The sequence below is a fragment of the Herpailurus yagouaroundi genome, unplaced genomic scaffold (assembly GCF_014898765.1).
Source record: "Herpailurus yagouaroundi ecotype Mexico unplaced genomic scaffold, PumYag 186, whole genome shotgun sequence".
Taxonomy (NCBI): domain Eukaryota; kingdom Metazoa; phylum Chordata; class Mammalia; order Carnivora; family Felidae; genus Herpailurus; species Herpailurus yagouaroundi.
Window position 1 is genome coordinate 2608324 of NW_024412417.1, and position 25159 is coordinate 2633482.

Genomic DNA, 25159 nt, shown 5'->3' on the forward strand with positions numbered 1-25159 from the left:
GGCGCAGGCGGCGGCGGCGGCGGCGGCCGCGGTGGTCGCGCTCAGACGCCCCGTGCGCCGCGCTCCATGCCGGTGTGGTGCTGCCGCTGCTCCCTGGCCGGTCATTTCAGGTGACTTCTCTGCCGGGGAGGGGAGGGGACGGGAGCGGGCGGAGCGCTTCCCGGCCTGGATGCTGAGGCCGGGCGGGGTCGGGACGGGTCCGGGATGCGGGGCGAGCGCCTGGTCTGCAGCGGCCTCCCGCCTCGGCCGCAGCTGCCTCCTGGTTCCTGCCTGGTCGGGGTTCCCGCCTCGGCCGCCTGTGCTTGGGGGCTCCTCGCTCCGGGGGACTGCCCTCTGTTGTCCCCTTTTCCTTTCCCTGGACTGTGCCAGTCATGGGACTTCGAAACCGGCTAGGCCCGGAGTGAGTCGGTTACGGCGACCTGAGACTTCTAAGTGGTGCAAAGTTTTAGGGAAGTATTGGCGAAGCTTCCTCCCTACCCCACCTTTAGTATGTATGTATACGTATGTACCTATACCTATATCTATGTGTTTATTTTAAACGCGATAAGTTACTGTGTTGAAGGGAGGTGGAGAACTCTTTTAATTGGAATGATGTAGTAGATGCTAACTTTGTTCTAAGATGTTTGTCATTGTGAGCCATATATTGTGGAAATTTGAAATAGGTGGCCATTCCGGACTCACATTATGGCCAAGTTTGTAGGGATGATCAGGTTAATGCATTTTAAAATAAAAGTGAGTATATTATGTGTTCTAGATCTAGCACACTTGGCCAATGCTTAAGTCAGTTGTGGAAAGACCAAAGACACTTGGAACTGGTTTTAACCCTGTGAAGAAATGTTAGACTTAGCAAAGAATAGTAAAGCACCTTACTTTGGCGTCTATGAATGTGCTAGGATAATGCTGTATAAACTTTTTCTAGTAAAATCTGAAACTCAGATCAAGGGTTTTTTTTTTTTTTTTTGTTTTGTTTTGTTTTTTTACGTTTATTTTGGGGGGAGGGGGAGAACGAGCAGGGGAGGGGCAGAAAGGGAGAGGGAGACACAGAATCTGAAGCAGGCTCCCGGCTCAGCCCTGTTGGCACAGGGTCTGATGTGGGGCTGGAACTCACAAGCTGTGACATCATGACCTGAGCCGAAGTTGGACATTTAACTGACTGAGCCACCCAGGCATCTCTCAGATCAAGAGTTTTAAAATTGGAGTTCATGGGTAGAACTCACATGGTCATGAACTTGTATGTAAAGAAAGGTACAACTGATACATTGGCTAAAAACTTCAATCAAAATTTCATGTCCTTCAACTATGAATATAAGCAACAAGCAGCATAGTATTTGTGACCTTGTCACCAATAGAATGCACATTTTCACTTCATAGTGGTAGATTTCTAGGAACACTGTATACTTATTTCCTCAAAATTACAGTGCTTACACATCACTAAACTTATTTTTTAATACAATAGAGAAGTGCAAATAAATGTCACAAACTTTTTGTAACTGTATTTTAATGTAATTGGTTTCCTTGTAAATTCTATGTATCTTTTATGTGTTTAATATATTATTTAAAGAAGAGGTTCAGAGGCTTCACCAAATTGCAAATGAGTGTAAGACACAGGGAAGGTTCAGGACTCCTTTAATAGAGAGCAACAGTCCAGGCTTGCCCAGCCTCTCAGTCAATGAGTTCTGTAGGGATTTCTAAGTTCTGGCTATTTAAAAAACATTGTTTTATTTAATAAACTACTGAATTTTGGGTTCTAGGCAAATTAGTTTGTTGACTGTTTGACAGACGTTGTTTTGAGAGTATCAGATCCACTTTGGAGAGTTTCGAAAACCCATTCCTCTAGTGAAAACTTGTTAAACTGAAGCCCCTGAGAAATTAAACATGCCTTTCAGAAAAGTGCTGTCCAAAAGTCTTTTGACCGCTTTTGGTACAGTTGAACTCTAAAGACACAGGTTGGGATTTGTATCCATTTAACTAACCCTAGGTTGTGGATACCATATGCTTACCTCTTTGTACAGAAATTTGGAGGATTTGTCTTTCCCAAAAACAAAGTACTTGATATGTTTTGATCTTGAGGGTTAAAGGAAAGCAAGACTTGCTAGCCAAAAGGTGAAAATTATGATTAATAAATAATATACCCATTGTAAAAAAAAAAAACTGTATTGTATCTCATTTAAAAAAATAAAACATCTAAGATGGCTTCTTTAGGAAGGTGTTTATAATTTACTCATGTTATTTTTTTTGAGCGATTTTATTAGGAATAATACGTTTTAAACAGGTTGTGATAACCTCTGTATTTTGGATCTTACACAATATCTGAAAGGAACAGGTATTTTGAGAACTGTCCGCTGACTTCTCAACCATCTAACTGTTCCATGCTTACTATTTTGGAAGATGAACAGTGTGGTGAACATCTGTAACTTTAGAGCCTTTTTTTCCCATATAGTAGTATAAATTTGGTAACAGTTTAGGATAATGTTTCCAAAGACTGTAAAAACTCCGGTAATATTGCTAGATGTGAGAAAAGTCTTTTTGCTACCCAAATTTTATGCCTGTGCCATCCTCTTAAATTTGTTTTGAGACTGGACTATAATATTTCAAAAATAAAAGATGGAAGGTCTCCAAGATCATATTTATCAAATAGTCTTTTTTAATTTGTATTGAGGAGTAAGAGCATGGGGGTGGGGGACAGAGAGAAAGCAGGGGAGGGGCAGAGAGAGGAGGAAAGAGAGAATTCCAAGCAGGCTTTGTACTGCCAGCACAGAGCCAGATGCAGGGCTTGAACTTAACAATCGTGAGATCATGACCTGATTCTTAACCAACTGAGCCACCCTGGGGCCCCTCAAATAATTTTTTAACTTGATACCTAATAGGACAACTATTTTTGCATGTGTGTAAAATGTTTTTACACTATATTCTATATTGTAATTTTGTATTTTCTAATTTAGTGTTCCAAATGAAAAGGAGATTTTTTTTATTAGAATAAATACTTGTTTTAAATACAACATTCATCAAATTGGATATCTCAAGTAGAAACTGAAAATGTTGATAGACCTGTGATACACTATGCATATATTATAAAACTAAATTGTAGCTGAATTTTTTAGCAAGAATACTTACCAGTAGGCCTTTGTTTTATCATTGCTTTATCTAAAGCCAGTGAACCATACTTTTGGTTTTTGTTTCTCTTGATTCAGTTTTTTCTCTCTGTTAATCTGTATTAATCAAATACCATGCAAGTTTATTGCAAATAGTTTATGCCAGTATTATAGATATACACACATTACATACATACAGTTTATACTAATGACCAGTAGGAAATCAGAACAAATTACTTACACTGCACAAAGGATTTAGATAAGCTAGAATGCTGGCTCTAGTTCATGTACTAGAGTATTGGAACAGACCAGTTAAATTGTTTGAGGTCCACACACAAAACCTATTAGACCTAATAAATGAATTCAGCAACATTGGAGAATACAAGATCAACATACAAAAATCAGTCATTTTTCTATACTCCCTAGTGATGAACAGTCTGACAATGAAATTAAGAAAAAATTCCATTTACACTAGCATCAAAAAGAATGAATAGGAATAAGTTGTAAGACTTGAATAGTGAAAACTACATAACATCATTGAGAAGAACTATAAAGGAATCCCATATTCATGGATTGAAAAGCTTAGTATTTTTAATTAAGATGGCAGTATTCCTCAAACTGGTCTATAAATTTAGTGCAACCCTATCAAAATCCTGGCTGCCTTTTTTTTTTTTTTCCAGAAAGATAAGCAGATACTAAAATTCATAGGGAATTACAAGAAACTCAGAGGAGCCAAGACAACTTGAAGAAAGTTGGAGAACTACTGCTTCCTAATTTCAGAACTTAATATAGAGAAACAGTAAGCAAGACAGTATGGTGTTTGCATAAAGATATAGATCAGTGGAATAGAATTAAGAGTTCAGAAATCCATACATTTGTGGTTGGTTGGTTGGTTTTCCATGAGATCACAAGATGAAGGGGAAATTCCAGTCTCCTCAACAGATGGTTTCAGGACAAATGGATATCCACAAGCAAAAGATGTCTTACCTGACACCTCATGTGTATAAAAATTTAATTCAGAATGGATGAAAGACCTAAACATAAGAACTAGAAATCTAAAACTTACAGAAAATGGTAGTCCGTCTTGGTGATGTTGAATTAGGCACACAGTGGTTCCTTGGACACCAAAAGCACAGCAACAAAAGAAGAAGTAAATTGGACTTGATCAGAAATTGAAACTTCTGTGATTCATAAGAAAACAAAGAAAGTGAAAGACAATCCACAGAATGGGAGAATATACTTGCAAATCATCTATTTGAAAAGAGACGTGCTCTACACGTGTAAAGGATTTTTAAAGTTGAACTATCGGGGTGCCTGGGTGCTCAGTCGGTTCAGCATCTGCCTTTGGCTCAGGTCTTGATCTTCTGGCCCATGAGTTCAAGCCCTGCATCGGACTCTGTGCTGACAGCGTGGAGCCTACTTGGGATTGTCTCTCTCCTTTCTCTGCCCCTACCCTGCTTGTGCTGTCTCTCAAAATAAATAAGCTTTAAAGCAATTAAAAAAAAGAAAAACCTCAATAATAAAAAGCCCAGTTTGAAAGTGGGCAAAAAATGGAAGATTTCTACAAAGAAGGTGATACAGATGGCCAATAAGTAAATTGAAAAGATGCTTAACATTATTAGTCACTAGGGAATGTGTTAGGGAAATGCAAGTCAAACTGCAACGAGATGTCTCTTCACACCAACGAGGATAGCTAAAAAAAAAAGTGTCGGTGAGCGTGTGGAAAAGCTGGAACCCTCTTACATTGCTGGTGTGGTTGTAAAATGATACAGCCACTTTAGGAAACAGTTTGGCAGTTCCTTAAAATGTTAAACAGAGTTTATGATCTAGCCATTGCATGTACTCCTAAGAGAAATGAAAACATTTGTCCACACAAAAATTTTTATGTGAATGTTCACAGCATTATTTGTATAGCCAAAAAGTGGAAACAACTCAAATGTTTATTGACTAGTGAATGGACAAAATATATATTCTATCCATACAGTGGAATGTTACTTAGATGTGAAAAGGGGTGGAGTACCAACACATCCTGCACCGTAGGTGAACCTTGAAAACATGCTAAGTGGAAGAAGCCAGACACAAAAGGCTACATAATGTATGAGAGGTTCCATTTGTATGAAATTTCCACAATCGGCAAATCCAACAAGACAGAAAGTAGATTAATGGTTGCCAGTAGTAGGGGGAGGGAAGAATGGGGACTGAGTTTTAATGGGTGCAGGAGTTTACTACTAACTAGTTTACTATTATTAACTCGGTTTATCACTTTTAGGGTGATCAAATTCTAGAATTAGTGGTGGTGATTGCAAAAATTTGTGATTATACTAATAACCCTGAATTGTACACTTTAAAGTTTATTTAGAGAGAGAGCAACAGAGGGGCAGAGGGAGAGGGAGAGAGAATTCCAAGGAGGCTCTTTGCTATCAGCACAGAGCCCAACATGGGGCTTGATCTCCTGAACTGGGAGATCGTGACCTGAGCAGAAATCAAGAGTTGGATGCTGACATGACTGGGCCACCAGGCGCCCTTGAATTGTACTCTTTAAAAGGAGGAAATGTTTAAGGTTTGAAGGACACCTCTCCTTAACAAAAAGAGTGATTATCATTTTTTTTTATTTCCCAGATTATATATATGGGAACAACGTTTGAGATAGGGAAATCTGGAAGAGACTGAAGGTGAGGTGTTCATCTTCAGACAAAGAATTGTGGCCTTTACAGCCTCCACAATGATATTAATCAGGCCCGGGTATCCAAAAGGACTTTGGTCAGAAGCATCCGAAGTGAGCTAGGGAACCTGCCCTTGGCACGCTTTTTGGAGAAATATCAGAAACAGGCATGAATATAATGCACTGATGTTGAGTTCTGTTAACAAGAAGTGGAAGCAGGCCAGACAGCTAGTATACCTGGATCTGATCGGAGAAGTAGTTGGAATGATCTGAAAGGGATAATTTGAGTATAAGACACTTCTTCCAGGAGCAGTCTTCACTTTGAGGAGGGGCTATCCCTAGTAACCATGTCCAGAGGGTATCTATTCTGGCCCAAAGAGCCATGTATCCGTAGGGGAGTCCAGATATTTGGGGTGGAGGTTATACCTTCAGGAAGGCTGTCGGTGTATTCTGGAGAAGCCCACTCTATCCTGGTGCAGACTGGGACCTTGGGAGGCTATAGGGAAGCAGGAATTTTGGTTTTTGCCTCATCCTCTCCATTTATCATTGTCCTCCAGGATCTGTGAGGCCTATGAAATAACTGACCCATCTCATGTTTATCATTTTGGAAATGGTAATAAGCATACTCACCCATAGTTGGTGCTCAGTTTAATATTTCCAGTTAGTGGCCTTTTACTGACTATATGAAGATGAAAAATAATTTGGGGATTCTATTCTGAAATAATCACTAGTATAATGCAAAACATTTACTGTGTTTGGAGGATATTCCATTTATTGCAAGAGTGTGTCAGAATGTTAAAATTAGTTTTGGGATGCCTGGGTGGCTCCATCAGTTGAGTGTCCGACTTCAGCTCAGGTCATCATCTCATGATTCAGAAGTTCAAGCCCCACGTCGGGCTCTGTGCTGACAGCTCAGAGCCTGGAGCCTGCTTCGGATTCTGTCTCCCTCTCTCTCTGCCCCTCCTCCCACTCATGCTCTGTCTCTCTCTCTCAAAAATAAATATTAAAAAAAATTTTTTTTAATTAGTTTCTAGGGAGGTAACTGGGGAAGAAGGTAGATTAGAAATGAGCATTAATACCTTTCCGTGTTTCAGGGTGCCTGGGTGGCTCAGTTGGCCGAATGTCCAACCTCGGCTCAGGTCATGTCTCACGGTTCCATGTTAAATTCTGACAGCTCAGAGCCAGGACCCTGCTTCAGATTGTCTCCCTCTCTCTGCCCCTCCTCTACTTGCACACATGTTCTCTCTTTCTCTCTCTCTCTCTCTCTCTCTCTCTCGCTTTCTTTCTCTGTCTCTCAGAAATAAACATTAAAAAAAAATGAGATCTTTCTATATTTTTAAAAAATTTTTTTAACGTTTTATTTATTTTTGAGACAGGGAGAGACAGAGCATGAACAGGGGAGGGTCAGAGAGAGGGAGACACAGAATCCTTAACAGGCTCCAGGCTCTGAGCTGTCAGCACAGAGCCCGACGTGGGGCTCGAACTCACAAACCGTGAGATCATGACCTGAGCCGAAGTCGGCCGCTTAACCGACTGAGTCACCCAGGCGCCCCTCTATATTTCAATATTTAAGAATTAATAAGATGTATAAACCTTTCTTTTACCAAAATGCATAGTTTATAATGTATAAAAACAGTAACTTTTCCTTAAAATACTTTATGTGACTTCCAAATATACCACCTCTAGTGCACCTGTCTTTTTATTAACTAGAAAAAAGTAAAAGAGAAGCTGGCCATTCCTAGGAAATCCCAGAGAATTCTAAAAATCCCCAATACAGTGCTGTCTCTTCTGTCTCTGAAGATGGCGTCTTATTTAGAACTTGTCTAGGACTTGGCCTGCTGGTAACGGAGACCTTAGCGGCCATTTAAGATTTCTGACTTTAGGGGCGCCTGGGTGGCGCAGTCGGTTAAGCGTCCGACTTCAGCCAGGTCACGATCTCGCGGTCCGTGAGTTCGAGCCCCGCGTCGGGCTCTGGGCTGATGGCTCAGAGCCTGGAGCCTGTTTCCGATTCTGTGTCTCCCTCTCTCTCTGCCCCTCCCCCGTTCATGCTCTGTCTCTCTCTGTCCCAAAAATAAAATAAACGTTGAAAAAAAAATTAAAAAAAAAAAAAAGATTTCTGACTTTAACAATGGTACAGGTTGACATGCAAGCTAATCTACTAATTTGAAAGCATTCCTTTCAGAAAGGACTTCCTTTTCTCCTTTTATGGGACTTGAATATTTTATGGCTAAATCTGAAGAAAGACTTTTATAAAGGCTATATTGACTATATCTCTTGTTTTGTTTTTGTTCCGTGTTTGTGTGTTTGTTTTTAAAGAAACTATAGTGACACTGAAACCGAAGGAGAGATTTTTAATTCCTTAGTGCAATATTTTGGTGATAATTTGGGGCAAAAAGTTAAAGCTATGCCATTAGTTGAAGAAACTTCTTTACTGGAAGATTCATCAGTGACTTTGCCTGTGGTAGTAATAGGTAAGTTACTAAATTTTGTCTCTTAAAATTATGGTCCTTACTGCTACTGTCTACTCATAGTTACATGGCACAAGTTCTTTGGATTGTCCTGAAAAATACTCTTAGGTTTTCTGATATGTTTAACCAATAACCAAATCTTTGGAGAGAGTAATGGGTTTATCTGATACTAGATTCTGTGTTAGAATGTAACAATCTTTTGTTGAAAGCCTGATATTACTCTATTATGTTATACTATCAATTGAGTTAATTATGATAGCATCATGGCAATGATGATAACCAGTATTATTAGAGCTCTATACAGAGCATTCTGTGTGCATTGTTGGATTATGCCTTACAACCTTAGAGCCCTCTTTTGTAGGGTAGATACAGTCAGGGCAACTCAGAAGTTGAGTAACTTATGCAAGTAGTAACCAGTTCTCAGTAATGAACGTTACGGTATTCTGCAGTAATGTTTATAATGACCTTAACCAATAGCTAGTGTCCTATATCCTTTGTACCACCTCAACAGATAGTCCTATAAGATACTAAAAATTAAGCAATTAATAAGATCTAATTACTTCAGAACTACAGAAGTTTTTATGATAAAGTAACTGCATGTGTTTAACTACCTGTCACGTATATCTTGCATCTAATATTCAGACTTACCTGGTCAGACAAGTACTACAGGTACTGCTGCAGGAAAGCATTATGGGGCATAATGTACCTTGATGTCCTATAGTTTCCTTAGTTTCTTTGATAGCCCCTTTCCAAAGTTAACAGGAAGGGGAGAAAAGTGCTGTCCTCTGACTGGCATATGGGGGATGCGGGGAAGGAAGGAAGGAAAGGAGGAAAGCAAGATTGTTCTATCCTAGATTTCTCTCTCGGGGAGATGGGAGAGATGATGGTGTCTTAGTGGCTTGCATCCAGGGTATCTTAGACACCATACCTCATGTTGCATTTTCTCACTTCCATCCAATCCCGAGCCCAGGATTTTCCTTCCCAAATGTATCGGCATGAGTAAAGAAACCCTATTTTTGTCTCAGCTGGGCTGTGGGAGCATCAGAAAAGGAAAAAGTACCGTGATCTGTACCTGTCCACCTCACTCCCCCCAATACCATCTACTCGTGTTTTGCTTCAGCTAGCCAATGGGTAGCTTAACCTAACACTCTAGGACTGTTCCTGCTGGCAATAGCCCTCCGCCGGAGCACAGAGCAGGAGCTCGTTTCCGCTGTCAAATTCCCACAAACGCTAGTGGCTTTAAATGATGTAAATTTATTATCTTACTGTTCTGTAGGTCAGAAGTCCAACACTGGTTTCAGTGGGCTAAAATCAGGATATCTGCAGAACCGCATCCCTTTCTGGAGTCTCTAGGGTAGAATGTTTCCTTGCCTTTTCCAGTCTCTAGAGGTTACTCTAATTTCTTGGCTCCTGGACCTCTTCTCCATCATCTAAGCCAGCAGTGTTGGTTCTCTCTTCATCTTCCATCATCACCTTTCCCCCCCTCACCAGAGCTGGGAGAGAGTCTCTGTTTTTAAGGATCTGTATAATTAGATGGGGTCCACCTTTGTGAACCAAGATATTCTCCCCATCTCAAGCTCCTTCATTCAGTCACATCTGCAAAATTACCTTTTGCTGTATAAGGTAACAATCTCAGGTTCTTGGGGTTAGGATGGAGACATCTTTGGGAGTGAGGAAGCATTCTACCTACATATTTATTTCTCTCTGAACTGCCTGTGTGCATTTATTGCCAATGTCTGTTGAGTGTTTTTTTCTTTTTGATTTAAGGAACTTCGCTCTTTGCCTCAGATCCTAATTCCCGCTATTTTGCGTTTATTTAAGATTTATTTTAATTAATAGATTTTATTTTTTAGAGCAGTTTAGGTCTACATGAAAATTGAGTACGAAGTACAGAGAGTTCTTATATATTCCCCTTCTGCTACCTCCAGTTTCTCCTATTATCAGTATCTTTTTATTGGTGTGGTGTATTTGTTATCACTGATGAAACTCTGTTTATAGGTTACTATTAACTAAAATCTGTAGTTTACATTAGGGTTCCCTCTTTATGTTGTACAGTTCTGTAGGTTTGCTGAGTGTATAATGTCATGTATCCTCATGTACCCACAGTTATAGTATCTTACAGAATAGTTTCACTGCCCCAAAAGTCTTCTGTGGTCCACCTGTTTGTCCTTTTCCTCAACCCCCGACCCCTGGCAACCACTGATCTTTTACTCTGTGTGTTGTTTTTGATTTATCTAGAATATCATATCCATGGAATTACACAGTATGGAGCCTTTTCAGACTGGCATCTCTCACTTAACAGTATACATGAAAGTTTCCTCCAGGTCTTTTTTGTGGCCGGATAGCTCATTTCTTTTTTGTCACTGAATACGATTCCATCGTATGGATGCTTCAGTTTATTTATGCACTTATTGAAGGACATCTTGGTTGCTGCCCGTTTTTTACAATTATGAGTAAAGCTGCTGTAAACATGGATGTGCAGGTTTTTGCATAGCCATTAGGCTTTCAGCTCGCTTGGGTAAATACCTAAATGCTCATTGGATCATAAGACTATGTTTAGTTTTTTAAGAAACTGTCAAACTGTCTTCCCAAGTGGCTGTATCATTTTGCATTCCTAACAACTGTGAATGAGAGTTCCAATTTTTTTAAGTCCTTGTCAGCATTTGGTATGGTCTATGTTTGGGATTTTAGCCATTCTGATAGGTGGGTAGTGGTACCTCATTGTTTTAATTTGCAGGGCTGTGATCATACATGATGAGTGTTTTTTCATATGCTTATTTGTCATCTGTTTATCTTTGATGTCAAAGATAATTTGTTCAGATCTTTTGTGTACTTTTTAATGGATTGGGTTATTTACTTCCTTATGGTTGAGACTCAGTAGTTCTTGGTACAAGTTAGAAACAAGTACATTATCAAACAAGTTTTGCAAATATATTCTCCCAGTCTGTGACTTATCTTTTCATTCCCTTAAGAATGTCTTTTCCAGGGGCGCCTGGGTGGCGCAGTCGGTTAAGCGTCCGACTTCAGCCAGGTCACGATCTCGCGGTCCGGGAGTTCGAGCCCCGCGTCGGGCTCTGGGCTGATGGCTCAGAGCCTGGAGCCTGTTTCCGATTCTGTGTCTCCCTCTCTCTCTGCCCCTCCCCCGTTCATGCTCTGTCTCTCTCTGTCCCAAAAAAATAAATAAACGTTAAAAAAAATTTTTTTTTTAAAAAAAGAATGTCTTTTCCAGAGTTGAAATTTTAAATTTTAATGAAGTCCTGTTTATCAGTTTTTTCTTTCATGGATCCTGCTTTTGATGTTACATTTAAAAACTTACTACCAAACCCAGGGTCACCTAGATTTTTCCTGTTTTGTCTCCTAATTTTATGCTTTATTTATATTTAGGCCTCTGGTCTATTTTGAGTTAATTTTGGTAAACGATGATATAAGGTTACTATCTGGATTCAGATTTTTGCATGTGGATGTCCAGTTGTTATGGTACCATTTGTTGCAAAGACTATCCTTTCTCCATTGGATTGCCTTTGTTCCTTTGTCAAAAATAAGTTGACTATATTTGTGAGGATCTAACTCTGCTCTGTCCTTTTCCATTGATTTGCTCCTCTTTCATAATTTCCACACTGTTTTGTTGACCATAGTTTTATGGTAAGACTTGAGTTTGGATGGTGTTGGTCTTGACTTTCTTCTTCAATATTGTGTTCGCTATTCTGGGTCTTTCACCTTTCCATTTAAACTTCAAAGTTTTTTATTATTTTTAATGTTTAATTTTGAAAGAGACACAGAGTGCGAGCAGGGGAGGGGCAGAGAGAGGGAGACACAGAATCCAAAGGAGGCTCTAGGCTTTGAGCTGTCAGCACAGATCCTGAAGTGGGGCTTGAACTCATGAACTGTGAAATCATGAGCTGAGCCGAAGTCAGATGCTCAACCGACTGAGCCACCCAGGCGCTCCTCCATGTAAACTTTAGAATTAGTTTGTCAATATTCACAAAGTAACTTTCTGGGATTTTTATTTGGATTGCATTGAATCTGTAGATCGAGCTGAGAAGAGCTAACATCTTAACAGTATTGAATCTTCTTATTCGTGAACATCTATTTAGATCATCTTCAGGCTCTTTCATCAGAGTGTTGTGGTTTTCCTTGTACGCATCTTCTATATACTTACCTTAAATATATAGAGATTTATACCCAAGTATTTGTGTGTGTGCATGCACACATGCGCACAAATTAAACGGTGTTGTGTACTTATTCTAAAATGCCACTTGTTTGTTGCTGGTATATAAGAAAGAAATGACTTTTGTGTATTAACCTTGTATCTTGCAATCTCGATGTTCTAGGAGTTTTTTGGTCAGTTCTTTGGGATTTTCTACATAGATAATCAAGGCATTTGTGAACAAAGACAATTTTATATCTTTCCAGTCTGTCTTTCCTTTTCTTATTACATTAACTAAGACCTCTGTCATGGTGTGTTGTTGAGTAGGAATGATGAGAAGAAATATCCTTGTCTTGTTGTTGATCTTAGAGGGAAAGCATCTAGTTTTTCACCATTGAGTATGCTGTTAGCTGTAGATTTACTGTACTCCTTATGAAGTTGGAGAAGTATCCTCCTTCTGAGTTTGCTGAGGTTTTTTTATTTTTATTATGAATAGGTGTTGGATATTATTAAATGCTTTTTCTGTATCTTTTATTTGTATTGATATTATCATATGATACTACTTCCTTAGTTTTGTCTCTTTGGTTTGATTAAAGGAAATTAACTCTGCCTCAGGTCTTAACTTCTAGTATTTCTTGTTTGATTTTCATTTTTAGAAGTCACATGGTTTCATTTCCTTTCTGTCTTTTGAGTTTTGTGTCATACTTAAAGGCTTCAGCATTATAAGTAGAAGAATTAGCCTATATTGTCTAATATTCTTATGAGTTTACTTTTCATATTTACATCTTGGAGTTTATTTTATTTGGGGCAAAACATTAGAGATGGAAGAGGATTTCCTTCCTGATAGCTGGCAGTTAGCATAGTTGGATTAAATTTTTGGTAGTTGGAGATAATAGAGAAGTGGAAACCCGGACTAGAGGAACTACAGAAATGGATGCAGTTCACCAGGGTTCAGCAAAAAATTCAGTTTAGTTTTAGTTTAAGCAAATAAAAATATAGGAAGATGGTATCAGATCAGTCTGGTCTGATTGAGACCAGAATATGGTGAGCACTGGATAGCTAAAAGCAAGCAGTTAAAGCCTTCCAAATGGAGGGGGGGTAGCATGATGAGGATTGTGTGTTATCAAAATTCATCTGAATGTAGAATGTGAAAGGATTTTGGAATAGAAGTGTGTTCAAGTCTCTTGAGGAGAATCAAGAGACTTTTATCTTCTGAGATCATAAGAATTGACACTAACAAAGACAGCTGAATGGATATAGTGATTAAATAGATTTAGAATCAGAACCTGATTAATTTAGGAGTTTGTTAGCACCAGACTTTGAGAGGGGTTGATATTTAAAGGAAAGGGCACCTGAATGAAGGAACTCATGAATATGCTTTTGAACACATGATGCACCTGTCTCTACCTTTTTTGTTTTTTGGTAATAGGAAATGGACCCTCAGGAATCTGCCTTTCTTACATGTTATCGGGCTACAGACCATATTTATCATCAGAAGCAATACATCCAAATGCAATCTTACATAGTAAATTAGAAGAAGGAAGACATCTTTCCATTGTTGATCAGGTATTTATTTCTTACATGTTAGTGCTTTTGCCTTTTTTTTTAATACTCAAGGTTAGTTTTGTACTTTTATAAGCATTGTATTTTTTTTTATTAAAAAAGTTCTTTTTTAATGTTTATCTTTGAGAGAGACAGAGACAGAGTACGAGGAGGGAAGGGACAGAGAGAGAGGGAGACATAGAATCTGAAGCAGGCTCCAGGCTCTGAGCCCGACACGGGGCTCAAACTCCCAAACTGTGAGATCATGACCTGAGCCAAAGTCGGATGCTTAGCCAACTGAGCCACCCGGGTGCCCATAAGTATTGTATTAACTTAACTGAAAATTCTTTCTTCTAGACAACATTTTCTAACATTTTTATTTTTGATTTGTAAATATAGTCTGCCAAGTTACTTCTGTTTATTTTCCTTTGATTAAAGCAGAATTTCCCAAATTATTTCCTGGTGGGAGTTTTAGTAGGTGCTGTTTGTTCAAATAAGTTTGGGAAGTGCTGCTTTTTGTTACTGGAATGTCATAGTAAATATTAAGGCATATTAATGTATTAAGTGGATCTTCAAGATTTGCAGTAAAAGGAGCTGATTAGCTTTGTTTGAAATCCTGTCTCATATTCATTTGACCAAAGCATCTATGAAGATCTCAAGGTGTGTTTTGTAGCAACACTCTCTAGGAAGTGCTGGATTTGAGTAATGGCTTTCATTCACTATTAAAATAGCTGTGGTGTTTTAGTTTTAGTTTTGTTTTTTCCTTCAAACTCTACCTGCCTTTTTTCTTTTTTAAAAAATTCATTCAGGACTTAGAATACCTGTCTGAGGGCCTTGAGGGCCGATCATCCAATCCAGTGGCAGTACTTTTCGACACACTTCTTCATCCAGATGCTGACTTTGGGTACGATTATCCATCCGTTTTGCATTGGAAATTAGAACAACATCATTACATCCCTCACCTAGTTCTCGGTAAAGGTCCACCTGGTGGAGCTTGGCATGTGAGTATATTTTTCTTAGCATTTTAGTCCATGTGAGTTATTATATGTCGTCTTGAGAAGGCTGTTTGAATTCTGAAACATTACAACATGAAGTACAGTGTTTACCACATTTGTATCTGAGAATTTTAATGCTGTTCAATACAATATGGGTTACAAGAAGGTAAGCCACATTTGATTACTGATAGTCTTAGCATAAGCTTCTCTATACTGTTTTACAAGAATTAAGTAGAAAATACTACAACAGTAGTTTGCACAGTAAAAAGTTTTAAATTCATTTTAGACTTTACAAAATCTCACACAGCGTCTCATCCCAATGAAGTTGTATTATTGGGCTGCTATAATGATATAACAGACTGAGCGGCTTAAGCAACAGATAGGGTTTTCCATTACCTCTCAAGTTTTACCGTCACCTTCAGTAACTACATATGTGACACAGAAGCAACACCTTAACCTCTTAGTCTCTTATCTCTTCATTCTTAACGATCTCTTCCATTCCTCCTTAGACACAAACTCCTGGGGTTCCACTGTAACTACTCCGTGAAAATCTAAATTCTCAAATACCTTTGTGACCACACCTCTTGATGCTTCCAGCTCCATTACCCAGTTCGTACTGTACCCAGTTTTCAAACAGAGCATTTGAAACTCTGGTCTTAACCTCCTTGCCTACCCCAGCTTAGGTTCTATAGTCCCTTGATTTTAGCCATTCTCCTTAATTCCCTTGCCTCATTGTCCTTCTGCCTCACAGGCTTGGCAGTAAAAGCAATTCACGTAACTGTCAATTTTGTCTTTTCCTATACTTGTGCTATTAAATCTTGCCAGAAAAAAAGTTGTACAACTGTGAAAAGTACTCTCCAACCTCATTTGGGTCCTGAACACTGTTTGGTAATCCTTTGATATTTACTTATTAAATGTTCTTGTCAAACTTCTATTGCTTTTTTAACTTTCCTATTTAGAAATATTCTTAATTCCTATGTGATGGATTCTGTTTTCTAATTTTGTACTCAAACCTACAAACTTATCTCCATTCATACTGCTTCCTTGTTTCTTATCCCCTGTTAGAGTGGAAATGGTATCATTTCTATCTGAGGCTTACCTTCCGACTGTATCCTGTATCCCTGTCTTCTCCAGAGACATTGTATCTTGAGTTTCTCTGCTGGCTTCTGTTCATCAGTATATGAATATACTAAAATTATTATCCTTTATTGAAAAGTTTTCAGGGGCGCCTGAGTGGCTTAGTTAAGGATCCGACTTTGGCTCAGGTCATGATCTCACAGTTCATGAGTTCAAGTCCTGCTTCAGGCTCTGTGCTGACAGCTCAGCCTGGAGCCTGCTTTGGATTCTGTGTCTCCCCCGTCTGTCTGTCTGTCTCTCTCTCTCTCTGCCCTCCCCCCACTCATGTGCTGATTCTCTCTCTCAAAAATAAACAAACATAAAAAAAAAAATAAAGTTTTTATGTGGAGCGCCTGGGTGGCTCAGTTGGTTGAGTGTCTGATTCTTGATTTCTGCTCAGGTCATGATCCCAGGGTCATGGGATTGAGCCCCACGTCAGACTCTGTGCTGAGTGTGTAGCCTGCTTGAGATTCTCTCTCTGCCCCCCTCTGCCTCTCTTGCCTGCTTATGGCCCCCACCTCTCTCTCTGTGTCTCAAAAATAATAACGATAATAAAGTTTTTATGTGCCAGCTTATCTGTATCCTTTGCCTTAGAGCCAACTTCTTGAAATAGTTACCTATCCTTTATTTCTCTGCCTTTGCCTCCTATTCCTTAGCTCACTTGACTGTAGCTTCTGTCACTGCCTTTTCTCCTGGAGCTTCTTTTTGAAGGTCAGTAACTTCCTTTTTGCTCAGTCTGAGTCTCAGAATGTATCCCTCCTGACCTCTGCAACATTTGGTAGTGTTGATATCCCTCTTAGATTCTCTGAACCTTTCATCTCCTCGTTTTTCTTCCTGTTTCATCACTCTTTTTTTCAGTTACCTTATGTACTCTTCTGTAAACTCTGTCCCAGGCCAAGGTCATCTCTTTATATTCTTCATTCTCCCCGGCTTTCCTCCTATAACTCCACTGTCTTGCACTGAGTGATTCCTGAATCAAGAACCGTAGCCCAGATTGTTTTCTTTTGTATATTCACCTCGTTACCTTCCCCTGATTACTCCTTGGTGTTCTCAAACTCAACATGCCTAAATAGTCATTTTTATTATCAGATTTCTTAAATTCCTTATGGAATAGCGCTGTAATGTAGTTACTCAAGCAAGAAACCTTTCTTGATTATTCTTTCCTCAACTCCCACTCCAAACCAATTATCCTATCTTTTCCATATTTTTCATAAACATATGGTAAGTCCGTCTACCCTACTTTTCCCCATTGTAATTATAATTTTGCTATATTGGCCATCATCATCCTTGACCCATATTATTGGAAAGGCTTCCTACTTTTGCTGGGGGGTCCAGGTTCACCATCAGACTCTAGATTCACTAGGATTGACAGGATTCCTTAAAGGTCTTGTGCTCATGGTTATAGTTTATTATAGTGAAAGGATACAGATTAGAATCCTTAAAGGGGAAAAGTTCATAGGATGAAGTCCAGGAGAAAACAAGCTCCAGTTTCTAAATGTTCATTTTTACTGGAGTTTTACTGGGGATGCACTTAATTCTCCCAACAATGATTTGTGACAACGTGTGCAAAGAGTTGCCAATCAGGGATGCAGGGATGTTCACCCACACCTTGGTGTCCACGATTTTCTGGGAGCCAGTCATGTAGAACAGCAGTGGCCACATGACTGATCTCAGTAACTGATTGCCTTGCCTCTCAGAGCAAACATTGGTGTTTACCATAAATCTTGTTGTTAGGATAAACTACAGTTATACTGGTACAGCATGGCCCAAGGCCTCTGGCCTACAAAAAAAAAAATCACTCATTACATAGAATATTCAAAGCACTCAGTGTTGCTCTCATAGGAGGCAGCCAAAAGCCAGTCCTTAAAAACAGACCTTTCTGAGTAACGTGTACAGTTCAAGCAGCCCAAACCTGTTAATACTTTCCTGCATAAGGCTGACCTTCTTTTAATTCCTGCAGGCACTCCTGTTCTTTCTCTTTATAAACTGTCACATGATGTCTTTATCCAATCTAGAATATTCTCCCTTCCTTTTTAAAAGATATTTTTTTAATTTTTTTTTTTTAATGTTTATTATTTGAGAAAGAGACCGAGTGTGAGCAGGGGAGGGGCAGAGAGAGAGAGACACAGAACCTGAAGCAGGCTCCAGGCTCTGAGCTGCCAGCACAGAGCCTGATCCGGGGCTCAAACCCACAGACCGCAAGATCATGACTTGAGCTGAAGTTGGCTGCCTAACTGACTGAGCCACCCAGGCGCGCCCCTAAAAGATATTTATTTTTGAGAGAGAGAGAGAGAGAGAGGGCAAGATTGGGGGAGGGGCAGAGAGAGAGGGACAGGAAGAATTCCAAGCAGGCTCCGTGTACTCTCAGTGTAGAGCCTAATGTAGGGCTCGGTCCAGGAACTGTGAGATCATGACTGAGCCGAAATCAAATGGGATGCTCAGCGGACTGAGCCACCCAGGAACATCCTCCTCCCTTTTTAATATTACACTCCTTACAGCCCATTTGTGTCCTTTAAGAAACATGCTTCTGTTTCTTCTCTTTCTATATGCTCCTGTCAGGTTTGCATCTCTTAATATACCAAGTGTCCCTGATAGCAGGCATTCATGGCATTTAGATCACATAAGGGAAAACAAGGCAGATAATGAGAAAAGAGATCAGGGACTAGGGCTCTCAACTAACCGGAAGAATTGGTGCAGGGGGAATAAAGTTGAGATTATTGACAGGAAGTGGACTCTTAGTGCCCTAAGGGTTTTGAGTTCCAGATAAGACAATTATGGCTCCAGATAATTTCTGTATACAATAAATTGTTTCCCTTCTGATGTTTTCCGTCTTCTTGGTTGTGATCATAGTATCAGGCCCAGCCTGCCTCAGAGCAGTGACCGCTTGCTGCCTTCTCTCCTGGTGGTGACCTACACACTGTCATAGATAATGGGCTTCACATGGCCCAGCATATAGTAAGTGCCTGGAAATGTTAGTAATAATAAGTACCATTCCCAGTACCGGATTGTTCAGAAAACAGGACAAGAAAAGTTAAGAAAAAGCCATAGCCTAAAAGAAATGGTTGAGAGAGATCATTGGGGTCATTGGGACAGGTGCTGTTGGCCCTTGGGCTTGTTGCTTTGAAGTGAGCAAAGCAGAAGTAAGTGGGACAAGGGAGCTTGAAGGGCTCACTTCCTTAAAGGCAGCATTAGCCTCAGCTGGGAGTCTGTTCTTAATCAGGTAACCACTGCTTATTTCCTTAGTTTTAGAAAGAGATGCTGCTGTATCCAAGCCAGCTTGGACTTCACAGTTATAATTGATGGAGGGGGAAAGGCTGTTTCACTGCCCAGTTTTTAGAAATCTGTTAGGGGTGCCTGGGTGCTACGTCAGTTAGGCATCTGACTCTTGGTTTTGGCTGAGGTCATAATCTTGTGGTTTGTGGGTTTGAGCCCCACATCGGGCTTTGTGCTGACAGAATGCAGCCTGCTTGGGATTCTGCCTCTCTTCCACTCGTTCTCTGCCTGTCTCTGAGTACATAAATAATTAAATAAATAAAATGAAGAAAAATCTGTTAAAATGGGTAGACATCTAAAGTGTTAGAAATTAACTTTTTTCCTCTTGTTTAAAAAGTGAAATTACAGATTTCCTATAACATATTCTGTATCTGAATTACTTTATAGGCTGAAGCTATCAACATTGTATAGGCATCTGGCAATATGATAAACTTGTTTTATAAATGTATACTTTATGAAAGGAATATAAATGCTACAGAATGATAAAAGTATTTTTAATTTACACAACTACTTCTTTCAGCTCTCCTTATCCACATTCTTAATGATAGTGAATGAAGATGGGTTTGGTTTTTTTTACAAATCCATGTTACTGCTTAAATGTGTTTGTGCATTTTTTATTCAAATAGAATATGGAAGGTTCCATGTTGACAATCAGCTTTGGAAATTGGATGGAGCTACCTGGACTTAAATTTAAAGACTGGGTATCCAGCAAACGAAGGTAAATATCGAACTGTTAGAATCCTTTGATGTACAGTGGGAAAGTCCATTGGCAGTTTCCAAAATATTTGTGATCCTGTCTTGGAATAGTATAAATTCATGTGTCTTTCAAATAAAACCTCTTCATAGCCAGTCATCATGAGCTAGTTTCCATTTAGAGACTAAGCACACACAGGTAAAGGTTTGTCTACAGATTGGGTTTCTTTGACTTTTGTTAGTTATGGATTTATCCCACTCTGTTAAACCACTCTGTTTAGTTTCTCATCCACCCACAAATCCTTTCTACACTTACTGTTATCAGTGGATATACACGTTTGTGTATGGATATCTCACATATATGTACTTACAGTGTTTGGCTTTCAGAGTAGATGAGTGTATGTGCTTAATAATTTAGAATGATGGAATAAGCCAGAATCTGTGATATGATTGGCTACACTGTTGGCTACTATAGAGGTAAATATTTAATAAGAAATACGAAAATAGAAGGAACTGAGAAGAAATTTCTCCTTGGAATAATATAGTTTTATTTGGGAGCAAAAAACCCAAAATTTAAGAAGAGAAATATGAAAAACCTTATATTCAAGGATAGTAGTATTAAATTAGATAATATAGAGAAACCTAATTTGCTCACGGAAACAAGTAAAGCAGGAAGTTACTTAACTTTTGCAGGGTTGTAAACATTGAGTGCTTGACTTTCTGCTAGATAGAAACCATATTAATCCATGGAAATTATCCTTGAGAAGATTTAAGGAGAACAAATTCAGACCAGCATGGGCCATAGAGATTAAACCTTTCAAATATTCCTGTTGGGATTTTTTTTTTAAGTTTTATTTGTTTAATCTCAGCATTCAACATGGGGCTCAAACTCATGACCCCAAGATCGAGAGTCACACGTGCTGACTGAACCAGCCCTGCTTTTGGGTTTTTTTTTTTTTTTAAAGGAGTTTTATATTGGTTTGAAACGAAAAGTAGCAAAATCAAGCAAGTTGTACAATTTGATTTTCATAAGCAAGCAAGTGAAATTGCTCAACATTCTTCCTTTTGTGATAGGGGTAAAAAAGGGAAGCCTTGGGGCACCTGGGTGACTCAGTTAAGCGTCCAACTTCTGCTCAGGTCAAGATCTCAAGGTTTGTGAGTTTGTCTGCCGTCAGCGCAGAGCCTGCTTTGGATGCTCTGCCTCCCTCTCTCTGCCCCTCCCCCACTTGCACACACTTTCTCTCTTCATCTCTCAGAAATAAATAAAAACATTAAAAAACCAGGGGGGGGGAAGCTTTGTGATTATGTGCCAAAAGTATTCATTCTTTTACATTGGGCACATTGTATATCGAAGCAATATGTGAAGAATCTTGTCATTAAATACTGGCTTTGAGTCTGCTGTCCCCCACCTTTTCCTGCCCCTCCCCCACGCACGTGCCTGCACACCCACTTACATGTGCTAGCTCTCAAAAACAAAAAAAAAACTTTTATGAACTTCTAGTTACAATTTGTAATGAATTATGTGAAATGATTTGGTATGTTTTTACTGCTACTTATTCTCTAACTGGGGCCCAGTGAGGGTTACTAATGCCTATTGCTTTAAAGTTCAAGTGGAAAATGAATATGCTGTTTTTGAATAAAAGTACATAAGTGTATTTATAGACCTCTGTTAATAGGAAAACACAGAATTGTTTTATCTACTTAGATATAAGATGATTTTATTCAGAAGACCGATATGAATTATTTTGTCATTAGGAGAAAATAGCAACTTAGAAAAAATCATGTCAGAATCCGATTATCTTTAAGAATCATGTATTGTAGTTAGACCTGCAGTGTAATATCAATGTTATAATCTGTCATTCTATTATAGTGTGTAGACTGAATAGCATATAGACTGGATTATTTATAGTTGTGAGATAGACTGTAGTCTGAATTTCCACATTTTAATTCATTTAAAAAATTCATTGGTAAAGGTAGCTAATCCGCACAGATTCTATGCAAAGCCCTGGGGAAACAGATGCATTAAAATACAGTCTCTACCCTCAGGGGACTGACTGATAAAACTAATTCTTTACTTAAATGTTGAACTTTGTTAAAGAAGGCTTTCTCTGTTAAAGGATAATTTGTAGTTAAGACAGGCGAAATTAAAAAGATCTATATCATAGCTTACTAGATGGAAAAGGAACAATCATGGAAACTATCAAAGTACTATCTTCATAGCATGTTTTTCCTTTTTTAGGAACCTAAAAGGGGATCGTGTTATGCCAGAGGAAATAGCTCGTTACTATAAACATTATGTAAAAGTCATGGGTCTGCAGAAGAATTTCAGAGAGAATACCTATATCACCTCTGTATCAAGACTCTACAGAGATCAAGGTGATGGTGATGGACAAGACAGAAATATTTCAGCGCAGCATTTACAGATAGAGAAGTCAAAACTTATCAAGAGGAATTGGGAGATCAGAGGTTATCAGCGAGTAGCGGATGGTTCCCACGTTCCCTTCTGTCTCTTTGCTGAGAACGTAGCGCTGGCAACTGGCACGCTGGATTCTCCTGCCCATCTGGAAATTGAAGGGGAAGATCTTCCTTTTGTGTTCCATTCAATGCCTGAATTTGGAGCTGCTATAGGCAAAGGAAAGTTGCGTGGCAAAGCGGACCCAGTGTTAATTGTGGGTTCCGGGCTTACTGCAGCTGACGCAGTACTGTGTGCGTACAACAATAATATTCCTGTGATTCATGTATTTCGCAGACGAGTAACTGATCCAAGCTTAATTTTCAAACAGCTTCCCAAAAAGCTTTATCCAGAATACCATAAAGTCTATCATATGATGTGTACTCAGTCATATTCTGTAGACTCCACTCTTCTTTCTGATTATACCAGTTTTCCTGAGCACCATGTGCTTTCCTTTAAGTCGGACATGAAATGCATTCTTCAAAGCATCTCTGGATTGAAGAAAATATTTAAGCTCTCTGCAGCAGTAGTACTGATAGGTTCTCATCCCAATCTGTCTTTTCTGAAGGAGCAAGGGTGTTACCTGGGCCACAACTCAAGCCAGCCCATCACATGTAAGACTAATCCTGTGGAAATAGATGCATATACCTACGAATGTGTTAAAGAAGCCAACCTTTTTGCATTGGGTCCTTTGGTTGGAGACAATTTTGTTCGATTTTTAAAGGGAGGGGCATTGGGTGTTACACGCTGTTTAGCTACAAGGCAGAAGAAAAAACATTTGTTTGTGGAAAGAGGAGGGGGAGACGGGATAGCTTAAAGTGAGTTTACAAGTAATTTATATGGACAGTTTACCATTAAAGATTTTTTAATAGTGGTTTTGCAGTGTACTGGCTTGAAGTTTCTGGACTTGAATGAACTGAAGAGAGCCTCAAGCTATCTATAGTAACTGTTTTTTACAGTTACAAGAACTTGGCATCCTGATCTATATAGTATCAAAGGTATCACTGTCAGACCAATAGAAACACTGCCAATTTGGTATACTTTAAGCGCTTAACAAAAACGTTCTTTTCTTCCAAGACTTTTTTTGGTGATCGTTTGTGATTATGTTTGATTCCAAAATCTGACAGCCTTGAATAATGGATAAAACCATACAGTCCCATTAAACCAGAAATTGTCTTCACTGTATATTCGAGCAGCAAGGTGACCTAAGGGTGGTCTAAAGACCAACATTAGCTTCATTTGTAGCTTGGTAGAAGTGTGGACTTTCAGGCCCCACAACAGATTACTGAAATCAGAAACTGCATCTAATGAGATCCTCAAGGAATCTGTATGCTCATTTGAGACATACTGGTGTAAAAGAACTATAACTTAGGTATGCTGGGGGTGGGCAGAGTAGGAAGCATTTATAACTCAGGTTTAATTTATTTTGAATGATCAATTCTATAAATCTAATTTATTACCAAATATGGTATTTTAAAAAATATTTTTATTGTAAACTTGGTAAGTACTTCATATTCTTAGCTTCTAATAATTTAAAGAGTCCAATAATGTTGGCATACACTTAAAGGTACATTCACAAACCTGCCAAAATATTTTTGGAGATTTATTCTCTCATTAACATAACAATCTAACTTGCAATTCAATAAATTGTGAAAACTATCCCTGTGTCAATTTTGAGTTACTTTGTCATTAAAACTAACATTTGGGCAAAAATACTTATAATATTGTAGTATTATTTGGGTATTCCTAGAATTATTTAAGGTTAAAACCTTTCTTTTCCATTCTCATGATTACTTTGAAATCTGTTGGACATGACCTAGCAGCTTATCCTATGGCTGTTTATTGAATTATATACCCTATCTTGATTTACATTTATTTAGATGTGCTTAATGTCTGTATTTTCACACAAGTCCCCAGAATTTGTGTTAGGCATAAAAAGTCTGTCTTCTGAATTTCTTAACCTTTTTGTAATGGGTTTATTGAATACCTATTCCTTTTTCCTTAGTATAAAAAAGGACTAAAATGTCCGTATTTTTCTGTTCAGTTGCAATGTTATGTGCTTACAGGATCATAATTCACCTTAGAATTCAAAATCTACTTCTCCAAGGAGCTGTTTCAGATGAATTCTTACACTCTTATACGTCCCAGAATTCTAAATCGTTTCCTTATCACTGTCAACCAGCTATTTGGGATAGAGGAAAACACTCAATTTTAATTGATAGTTATAATGATGTCTTCTTCACCCCTTAAAAGTCTAGCTCTGGAAAGAATGTTTAAAAAGCAGAATCACTTGGGCACCTGGGTGGCTTGGTTAAGTGTCTGACTTCAGCTCAGGTCACAATCTCATGGTTTGTGAGTTTGAGCCCGTGTTGGGCTCTGTGTTGATGGCTCAGAGCCTGCTTTGGATTCTGTTACCCTTCTGCCCCTCCCCTGCTTGTGTGCTCTCTCAAAAACATAAAAAAAAAAAATCACTTCGGGGTTTGAAAACAAGATTTAGGCATGGCTCTTAGTGGTTTTAGGCAGTCTTGAGTATGTGAACTTAGTTCAGAACCTTTTAATTTTGAAAAAACAAGTGGTCAACAGAAGTAGTAAAAACTCTTCCAAATTAAACCTATTAAATGAGAGCAAGTCCCAGCCTGACAATCACTGAGGCACCCAGAATGAAAATTAGACTGAAAGGTCATTTAAAAATTTAACTTGGTTACAAGCTTTATTGCAT

The 25159-nt window shown here is 38.9% G+C and overlaps 1 protein-coding gene across 1 annotated transcript; it reads left to right on the forward strand.

Annotated features, from left to right (window-relative positions):
• Positions 1 to 6: 6 nt before the first annotated feature.
• Positions 7 to 24099, forward strand: OSGIN2 (oxidative stress induced growth inhibitor family member 2). The gene is made up of 6 exons (XM_040493931.1): positions 7 to 110; positions 8071 to 8225; positions 13799 to 13935; positions 14721 to 14912; positions 19922 to 20013; positions 22228 to 24099. The coding sequence occupies exons 1-6, from the start codon at positions 67 to 69 to the stop codon at positions 23255 to 23257; spliced, it is 1650 nt and encodes a 549-aa protein (XP_040349865.1). The 5' UTR covers positions 7 to 66; the 3' UTR covers positions 23258 to 24099.
• Positions 24100 to 25159: the final 1060 nt, after the last annotated feature.